The sequence below is a fragment of the Poecilia latipinna genome, unplaced genomic scaffold (genome assembly GCF_001443285.1).
Source record: "Poecilia latipinna isolate Pla-1442-1.1 unplaced genomic scaffold, P_latipinna-1.0 Scaffold1756, whole genome shotgun sequence".
Taxonomy (NCBI): domain Eukaryota; kingdom Metazoa; phylum Chordata; class Actinopteri; order Cyprinodontiformes; family Poeciliidae; genus Poecilia; species Poecilia latipinna.
The window spans coordinates 133,013-143,067 of NW_015114372.1; the positions used below are offsets into that span (position 1 = coordinate 133,013).

Consider the following 10,055-nt stretch of genomic DNA (forward strand, 5'->3'; position numbering starts at 1 on the left):
GCTTGTTTCTTCCTGAGTGTGGCAGTAGTGGCTTCGTGGTGCAGGGTGGCCTCTTCGAGGTCTCTGCGGAGTTTCTGGAACTCGGCCTCCCTCTTCTTGTTCATCTCAATCTGGGCGGCTGTTGCTCCTCCAGCCTCCTCCAGTCTCTCACTGATCTCCTCTAACTCTCTAGCCAAATCTGCTCTCTGCTTCTCCACCTTGGCTCGAGCAGCTCGTTCTGCTTCAAGCTCTTCCTCCAGCTCTTCAATGCGGGCCTGTTGGAAGATAATTCTTATGTTTACAGACTTTATTCATTGTTTTGCCTACTTTTCAAATGCGTTATGGCCTATTGATTACTTGAAGTTCTTTCAGTTTCTTCTGAAGCTGAATGGCAATAGCTTGTTCATCCTCAATTTTGTTATTCAGTTGACTTAGTTCAAAGTCTTTCCTGTTTTGAAAAAGCAAATTTATAAATCCAGCATATTGGGTATATTTTTAGATTATTTGTTTAGATCAAATAAGTTGTTCAAATATTCTTACTTTTTGAGACGCTCTTCAAGTTGTTGCTTGTCATTCTCAACGTCCATTAGACTTTCCAGAGTCAACTTTAAGTCTCCCTCCAGCTTTCTTTTTGCTCTCTCGAGGTCCAGTCTAATCTTCTTCTCTTGCTCAAGAGATCCCTCAAGCTGACAATTATTTAAAAATTAGACAGTAATCTTTGTTATCCTAACAGATGTGTACATTAGTTGGAATTCTGACATTTGACCATTAAAGTCTCACATCATCCACTTGCTGCTCCAGCTTTGCCTTGGCCTTGGTCAGAGTGTTGACTTTGTCTTCCTCACTCTGCAGGTCATCCAGGGTTTGTTGATGAGCTTCCTGTAAAGCTTTTTTCTCCTTTGTGAGTTTGGCAATGATTTCATCCAAAGCAGCCATCTCTTCAACAAGATTTTTTACCTGTAAATTAAGCAAATAAGAAAATTAAAACTTGGATTATTCACTAAATAGTTCCCGTTTGTTTTAACTATAATACAAAGTCACAATTCCGGACCTTGTTCTCAGTAGCATGCTTCTCTTTCTCCACTTTTGCTAGAGTTAGCTCCAAGTCATCAATATCCTTCTTTAACTCAGAGCATTCATCCTCCAGCTTCCTCTTCTTAGCTGTCAATTCAGCATTTATTTCCTCTTCGTCCTCCAGTCTCTCAGAAAGCTCTTTGGCTTTTGCTTCCATTTGAATTTTGTGTTTGATCAGCCCCTCACACCTCTCCTCTGCATCAGCAAGATTATCTTGCTCCTAAATGGTCATTATATTTATAAAATTGTTTGAGCAGCAATAGTCAATACAAATATGTTTTGTCTTATTGTGAATACACGTGATGCTGGGAGACTTACAGCTTGGACCTGGAGCTGCAGGTCATTTTTCTCCTGAAGAAGAGAGACAGTTTTCTCCTCCAGCTCTTTTCTGCGAGCTTCAGATTTTGCATAGGCCTCTTTCAGTTTCAGGAATTCTTCCTTCATGTTGGCCATCTCCTTTTCTGCTTCAGCAGATCTCAGGAGAGGTTTGATCTTGAAGTACAACTTCATCCAGGGCCAATTCTTGACCCCCATGAAGGCGCGGATGTTCCACTGGATTACGAGTAGCGAATCCCTGTAAAAAATGAATTCCTGTTGTTATAGTAATTTTAAAGTTGTGAAGTTCTTGTATTTTATGTTATTTTAAAGGTCTCAGTCCATACCTTCTTTCGACAATCTTCTGGAATTCAACTCTTGCAAGTAAACCTCTAGATCTCGCCTGGATTCCAGTGATAATGAGTGACAAGCGATCGTCCCTCATCTCCTCCAGTTGACCAAGAAGACCAGCTTTAAAGAACACCTTTAAGGACATGGAAGAAGATGTAAATATGTACTATTTATTAAGATACCTGTACAATGTATTTGTAACCTTCGAGAGACAACTCTGTCTTGCAACAACCTTTTTAGTTATGAAATTGTTAATCGAATACGTCCCAAAATTGGAATAGACTTAGAGTGTCATCTTAAACTTCAACTACTAATATATATGGAATCACTACAAATCATTTCCTGCAGTCTATTGAATGGTAAATACAACTTTTGGTCTGTAGTTCTGACTTTTAGTGTTTTATTTACCTTAGTGTGCCCAAACTTGTACTGGTTATGGTCAATATCAAGAGATCCGAGAAGTTTTTCGGCTCCCTTCCTGCTGTCAATAAACTGTCCCTCAGGGATGGCAGCAGGATTCAAGATACGATATCTGGGAAATCATATATTTAACTGGACATTGTAGAGTAAGGCTTGTGGGACGTACTAAGTTACATAGTAAGGTAATACCTCTGCTTGAAGTCCCCATAGAGGATCCTGTTGGGGAAGCCTTTCCTGCAGATCCTGATGCCTTCCAGCACACCATTACAGCGCAGCTGGTGCATCACCAGAGGGTTCTCCATAGCCCCAGGAGTCTTGGTCTCGTTGGGGATGATGCAGCGTACAAAGTGGGGGTGGGTAGACCTCAGGTTGGTCATCAACTTATTCAGGTTCTCCTGTGCATGACATTAAATACAATGCTGAACATTTAGTCTGTGTTAACATCAAAATATCTGAATTACTGAGTGGAAATCAGTTTTGACTCTCAGATATTTGACTTTACTTACCCTGTGAAGGGCAGATACAGTTTGAAAGGATGATCCCTTCTTCTTCCCTCCTCCTTTGCCCCCTTTTCCACTTTCAGCTATTTAGCATTACAAAAGTCTATATATTAGACAAACACAGACAAACAGAAATAACTTTTTCAATCTTAGTTCTGAAAGAAAGTCCCTTTACCTGAATCGGCTCCTGCATAATTTGCAAAGAGAGTACCAAGCAGTTTGAGTGTAGACTTCTGGTACAGCCCAACAACGGTCTCATTCAGAGGATCCTTGTTCTTCACCAGCCAGTTGTTGATATTATAATCAACAGTTCCAGCATAGTGGACCAGGGCAAAATGGGCCTCTGGTTTGCCTTTAACAATCCTGGGTTTCTGGAAGTTGCTCGATTTTCCCAGATGATTGTCATAAAGCTTAGCTTTAAATGTAGCATCAGAGGCTTTGGGAAACATGCACTCCTCTTCGAGGATGGACATGATACCCATGGGCTGAAAGGGTAATGAAAGTGGTTTGAAACACAAATGACCTTTTACTTTCTCCGTATATTTAATGTTCTGATTCTCACCTTTTCAATCAGGTCAATACAGGCCTGCAGATCCATACCAAAGTCAATGAAAGTCCATTCAATCCCCTCCTTCTTGTACTCTTCCTGCTCCAGCACAAACATGTGGTGGTTGAAAAACTGTTGCAGTTTTTCGTTGGTGAAGTTGATGCACAGCTGCTCGAATGTATTGAACTGGAAGTTGACAACAATATTTTTTAGTACTCATCCTTCTTACCAGCATTGCTTTCCAGGTGTTGCACATATAGTAAAATTATGAGTAGATGAGTCTCACATCAAAGATCTCAAATCCAGCAATGTCCAGCACTCCAATGAAGTACTGGCGAGGCTGCCTGGTGTCGAGTGAGTGGTTGATTCTCACCACCATCCACAGGAACATCTTCTCATACACTGCCTTAGCCAGAGCTCCAACCGCATAATACACCTAAAAATAAAGAAATATAAACTTTAAAAAAAAACAGTAATGTTCATATTCCAGTGTGCGTGGTCTATGCATAATGTGTGACGAGTCTCCATGTAAATAATAGAAGGTGATTTAGCTGGCTGTGTTTAATCCCTACCTGTTGAACATTTTGTCCCTTGGTGACCCACTCATTCCCTACTTTGACTCTGGGGTGACAGAGACCTTTGATGAGGTCAGCAGAGTTCAGGCCCATCAGGTAAGCTGATTTGTCAGCATCTAAAATTAAAAACATGAATTATAGATTAATTAACATAATTTTCCTAACAAGTTTCCAAGTTATAGAACTCCTCTCTCACCTTCAGTGCCATCTGCCTCGGCCTGCTCTTCACGCTGCTTGTTCTTGAACTTCATGTTACCAAAGTGCATAATGGCACCAGTCAGTTTGTAAATGCCGTTCTTCTCCTCTTGAGTGAAGCCCAATACATCAAAGGCCTCCTGTATAAAAGAAAATGTTTTTTTACCTATGGGATTAAGTATTTGCTGGATCATATAAACCATATATAATACCTGCTCTAAAATGAAGTTATAGTACAATATTATGTATCAAATATTCTAATTACTCTGTAAAGTAACTCCTACTCACATCAGTTGCGAGCAGCTCTTCTGCATCATTGATGGAGGCTACCGTCGTCTCTCCTTGGGAGATGAAGGCGTAGTCATAGGGGTTGTTTGTAATGAGGAGCATTTCTGTAAAGTAAGCCAAAAAAATGACTTATAAGTACATTATGCAATGATGCGAAATCAATTTGTACTGATTTGAAAATGTGATGTTTTTATATACCAAGCAGCTCAGGCTTCTTCTGAGACAGAATTTGATAGAAGATGTGGTAATCTCTCTCAGCCTTAAGCTGAAAGGTTACTCTGGACTTCTCTAGCAGATCTGTAAAGGGATTTGCATCATGCAGGTAGAATGACAGTCATTTTGGATGTAAAAGCAAACTTAAATAAAAAGAAGGCACCACTTACATGTCTCAATATCAGCTGAAGCCAGCTTTCCACTGGCTGCAAAATGAATACGGATAAATTTTCCCTAAAACACAAGATGAGAAGAAAAGTTATATTGTGATTTATGCAATGGGAGAAGAGTCTTTACAGAGAGGAACTTACAAATCTGGAAGAGTTATCATTTCTGATGGTTTTTGCATTCCCAAAGGCCTCTAATGCTGGGTTGCATTGGATGATTTGATCCTCCAATGTACCCTACCAAAATGAAACTTGCTGTTAAAGAAGTGCAAACGTGCGTCTAAAGGCTGACAGTCTGCAAATTCAGAAGTATCACCTTTTTCTCAGAGCCTGTGTCCTTTTTCCCACCTCCAGCTGCAATGCTGGCGAAGTACTGAATGACTCTCTTGGTGTTAACAGTTTTCCCAGCACCAGATTCTCCACTGAAGACACAAAGCAAAAGGCTTTATTAGGTGGAAAAGATGGCATCCAACGCTATAAATAATAACACAGCTTCACATCCACTATTATCAAACTAAAACGAACTAATCAATGTAATACATATGATATGGTTACTTGTAAACATGTTCTTAACCTTTTTTAAAACATTTAATCATTTCACTATCACAACCTTCTATGTATTTATCGGGATTTTGTGTGATAGACCAACAGAGAGTAGTGTATGTGAAGAGGGATAGGAAAAGAGAGGAAAATGTGAAAAGTGTACCATACATTTGTACCTTTGTTGGCAACCAACTGCATTCATTAGACACCTAATCAGTAAGTAAAGTCTGCCTCTGTATAATCAATCTCGGTATAAATATAACTGATCTGGATAAAACCTCCAAGGATTTATCACTATTGAACACTATTGAACAAACACTGTTGTGATGCATTTATGGGGGCGCTTAAAGCCGAGATCATAAAACAATCCCAGGTTTGGACATCTCACAAAGCTCTGTCCAGTCCTCTATCTAAACACTGAAAGAGCATAGCAGGGATGCAATCCTACCAAGACATGGTTGTCTATCTAAACTCACAAGCATGTTGAGAAGGGAGTTATTTAGAAGCAGCTAAGAGACCCATGGTAATTCCATGACAGCTGCAGAGATCCACAGCTCAGCTAAGAGAATTATTTGACAGGCTAGCTGGTAGTTGTGCTCTGTGCAAATCTGGTATTTATAGAAGACTGTCAAGAAGACAGAAAGCCATAAGAGGTCATGTTGGTAGTTTGCTACAAGCCATTCAGAGGACATCATAAACAGAATTATGGTACCAGCATTATGTTATGGGATCAGGATCTGAGCATCTGATCAGAGTTGGAAAGCTGGATGGAGTGAGCTACAGTTGAGCTGTTTTCAGCAAACCATACCCATGTTATTCAGTGGTCCAGTCAAAGTTCAACTGAAGTTTAATTAAGGAATTTCTGACAGGAGTTGAAAACTTATGTCTAGAGATAATCCATGCAATCTGACTGAGCATGAGCTACTTCATGCAAAAGAACGAGCAAAACGTCTGTAGCAGCTTTGCAAAAGGTGTAAAGCTGGCACAGACATATTCCAAAAGACTAGGAGCCTAAACTGTAGAGAAAGTTGGTCCTATATAATATTGGTTAATGGGAACTGCATACTCCACCTTTCTGACTTTTAGTTGTTATAAAATCTTGAAGGTCTATCATTTAAAATCCTAGTGAAATACAAAGAACATTGTGCTTTATTGTAATTAGAATGGGAAAAGTTCAGTGTTTGAATTCTTGAGGAAGGTACTGTGTTCCCTACTAAAAAAATATTTTCTGAAGATGCAGTACCAATCACATTTTTGCTGAAATAAAGGCAGAAACAAGAGCAGAAAATCTACATTTTACCAAAGTTCTGACAACATGGTATTTTTGAGGATTACAAATTAATTGTTAACATACGTGATGAGAATGGACTGATTTTCTCTGTCTGAAAAAAGAGAAGAAAGGATTACTGAAGGGCTTACTCTTTTTTACCTTAACTCAACTGACAATGTGATGTTCATTGAAAATAAATGACCTGTCAGCATGTACTGGTAGGCATTGTCAGAGATGGAGAAGATGTGAGGAGGAGCTTCGCTCCTCTTCTTTCCTCTGTAGGCAACGACCACCTCTTGGTTGTAGACTGGCAGCCACTTGTAGGGGTTGACAGTCACACAGAACAGCCCAGAGTAGGTCTAAGAGAATTCGAAATTGAATGTGATAAATTTTTTATAATGATCTGAATTAGGATTGGTGTATAGAGGGGNCCAAGAAGGCAGGAGGTTTCCCAGGGATACCAAAAAGGGACCCCCTTTTTAAAAAAAAAAAAAAAAAAAAAAAAAAAAAAATATATATATATATATATATATATATATATATATATATATTTATTTATTTATATTAAAACACTTTTATTGAAAATATGACCACAAGCAGATAACTGTGTAATGTGTAAAGAACATTGTAAGTTGAATGAAACAAACCTGCGCTCCACCATCTTCTGATACTCTATGCGAGACAAAAGACCACGAGACCTGGCTTGAATTGCAGTGATGATTTTGGAAAGACGCTCATCTCTCATCTCCTCGAGTAGACCCAGCAGTCCAGCCTTGAAGAACACCTAAATGTGGCATTTAATTTTAAAAAGTTACCTATTTTTGCCCGTCTGTGTCGTATTTCATATCTTTTGTTCTCTTTTGTCTTAGAAAATCCAGGCGGTACCTTTGTGTGCCCAAACTTGTACTGGTTATGATCAATATCAAGAGATCCGAGAAGTTTTTCGGCTCCCTTCCTGCTGTCAATGAACTGTCCCTCAGGTATGGCAGCAGGATTCAAGATACGATATCTGGGAAATTATATATTTCTTAGCTGGACTTTGCAGAGTAAGGCTTGTGGGACGTACTAAGCTACATAGTAAGGTAATACCTCTGCTTGAAGTCCCCATAGAGGATCCTGTTGGGGAAGCCTTTCCTGCAGATCCTGATGCCTTCCAGCACACCATTACAGCGCAGCTGGTGCATCACCAGAGGATTCTCCATGGCCCCAGGAGTCTTGGTCTCGTTGGGGATGATGCAGCGTACAAAGTGAGGGTGGGTAGACCTCAGATTGGTCATTAACTTATTCAGGTTCTCCTGTAATATGGATATGCAAAAATATATAGAATTTGGATTTTTAAGCCATACATTTACCGGAAATGAAGTAATGCATACTCTACCCTATGGAGAGCAGACACGGTCTGAAACGATGATCCTTTCTTCTTCTTTTCTTTTTTACCCTCACTGGCTTCAGACATTGCTTTAATGTGAAATGCGTAGAATTAGTATTTTACGTTAATGCAAGCATGCTATGCTTATCCATTTTCTACAAAGCAAAATACTCATGGTGGAATACCTGAATCGGCTCCTGCATAATTTGCAAAGAGAGTAGCAAGCAGCTTGAGTGTAGACTTCTGGTACAGCCCAACAACGGTCTCATTCAGAGGATCCTTGTTCTTCACCAGCCAGTTGTTGATATTATAATCAACAGTTCCAGCATAGTGGACCAGGGCAAAATGGGCCTCTGGTTTGCCTTTAACAATCCTGGGTTTCTGGAAGTTGCTCGATTTTCCCAGATGATTGTCATAAAGCTTAGCTTTAAATGTAGCATCAGAGGCTTTGGGAAACATGCACTCCTCTTCGAGGATGGACATGATTCCCATGGGCTGAAAGGGTAATGAAAGTGGTTTGAAACACAAATGACCTTTTACTTTCTCCATATATTTAATATTCTGATTCTCACCTTTTCAATCAGGTCAATACAGGCCTGCAGATCCATACCAAAGTCAATGAAAGTCCATTCAATCCCCTCTTTCTTGTACTCTTCCTGCTCCAGCACAAACATGTGGTGGTTGAAAAACTGTTGCAGTTTTTCATTGGTGAAGTTGATGCACAGCTGCTCAAATGTGTTGAACTAAAAAAGAAAGAAAATACGTTAATTGTTCCATTTAGATTACTTGTAGATCTGATCATTATTTGCAAGCAAGATAACTTACATCAAAGATCTCAAACCCAGCAATGTCCAGCACTCCAATGAAGTACTGACGAGGCTGCTTTGTCTCCAGTGACTGGTTGATTCTCATGACCATCCACAGAAACATCTTCTCATAAACAGCTTTGGACAAAGCTCCAACAGCATAGTACACCTGTGAAATGGACCGTAAGCCACATTTAAAAAAGAAAGGTTCAAGTTTAGTTTGGAGTATATTTGCCTCAGAGAATATAAAATGGAGATATTATATACAAACCCACAAATTAAACTGTTTTAAGGCTGTCTTTTTGTTTTACCTGGGCAACATTTTGTCCCTTGGTGACCCACTCATTCCCCACTTTGACTCTTGGGTGACAGAGACCTTTGATGAGGTCAGCAGAGTTTAGGCCCATCAGATACGCTGATTTGTCAGCATCTAAAAAAAACACACAAACAGCAATGCTGAATACACATCAAGTTTCTGCATGCTTACAAATTTCAGAGTTCTTTTCTCACCCTCGGTGCCATCGGCCTCTGCTTGCTCCTCGCGAGGCCGCTGCTTAAACTTCATGTTGCCATAGTGCATGATGGCACCAGTGAGCTTGTACACTGAGTTTTTTTCTTCTTGAGTAAAGCCCAACACATCGAAGGCATTCTGAAGAAAAAAAGTCACATCTCAGTAGTGCATCATTCTTGTCACTGAGTTCAAATGTAAAATAGTAATAATAATAATAATAATAATAACAATGTAATTATTAGATGTTGTTAAATGTTTTCCTTATGAACAGAGCAAGCAAATAAGGCAAGACATGATAAGTTTAAGAGGATCCTCCTCACTCAATTCAAAACAGATCAAGCAGATGGCTTAGAGCCAGTTTCTAAATGTGACTGATGTGTGTCGAACTTCTGGAAAAATACTCTCTCCATAAAACCTATCTAAAATACTTGTTAATACAAGTATTTTTATTTGTATTAATATTTATTTATGGGTATTCTCATAGGTAAAATAATTGATTTCTACACGTATGTATGAGTTGGAAAACAGGACAAATACAAAACCTAAATTTATGCACATTTATTGACTTACATTCACGAATTTAGATGTCTACGAATGGATTTTTAATTGACTGTGGTCTTACATCATACATTGTGTTTCCATAGCAACTAAAAACCAACAAGAACCTGACACATGGTTGTTTGACATCATCATGTCATTGATGTTCTCATCGATGATGTCATAAAGCTTCAAAAGATTATTATCATCATTTGGAATACAAGAATCCTCAGTTTGCTTTTCAACTTGGTTGGAGGAAGAACATTTCGAGACAGACAATTTCAGAGAGTGATTTTAGTATTTCCAGAGCAGTAAAAATGCTTCTTACGATCGGTTGGGGCCTCGGCTATCTTGTGACGAAGGGAGTTGAAAAACTCCTGGGATATAAGACTAGG

At 39.3% G+C, this 10,055-nt stretch overlaps 1 protein-coding gene across 1 annotated transcript in view; it reads right to left on the reverse strand.

Moving 5' to 3' along the window:
- The window catches only part of LOC106965046 (myosin-7-like), a 41,351-nt gene that overhangs the window by 17,237 nt on the left and 14,059 nt on the right, over positions 1-10,055 (reverse strand). Inside the window, exons 10-24 of the mRNA XM_015060922.1 lie at positions 9,123-9,261; positions 8,924-9,042; positions 8,632-8,781; positions 8,379-8,549; positions 7,992-8,301; positions 2,646-2,722; positions 2,329-2,534; positions 2,128-2,251; positions 1,716-1,852; positions 1,372-1,627; positions 1,031-1,273; positions 760-936; positions 520-665; positions 337-427; positions 3-254 (exon numbers count right to left, since the gene is read on the reverse strand). Of these exons, the coding sequence (XP_014916408.1) occupies positions 3-254; positions 337-427; positions 520-665; positions 760-936; positions 1,031-1,273; positions 1,372-1,627; positions 1,716-1,852; positions 2,128-2,251; positions 2,329-2,534; positions 2,646-2,722; positions 7,992-8,301; positions 8,379-8,549; positions 8,632-8,781; positions 8,924-9,042; positions 9,123-9,261 (2,598 nt within the window). The remainder of the gene's footprint in view (positions 1-2; positions 255-336; positions 428-519; positions 666-759; positions 937-1,030; positions 1,274-1,371; positions 1,628-1,715; positions 1,853-2,127; positions 2,252-2,328; positions 2,535-2,645; positions 2,723-7,991; positions 8,302-8,378; positions 8,550-8,631; positions 8,782-8,923; positions 9,043-9,122; positions 9,262-10,055) is intronic.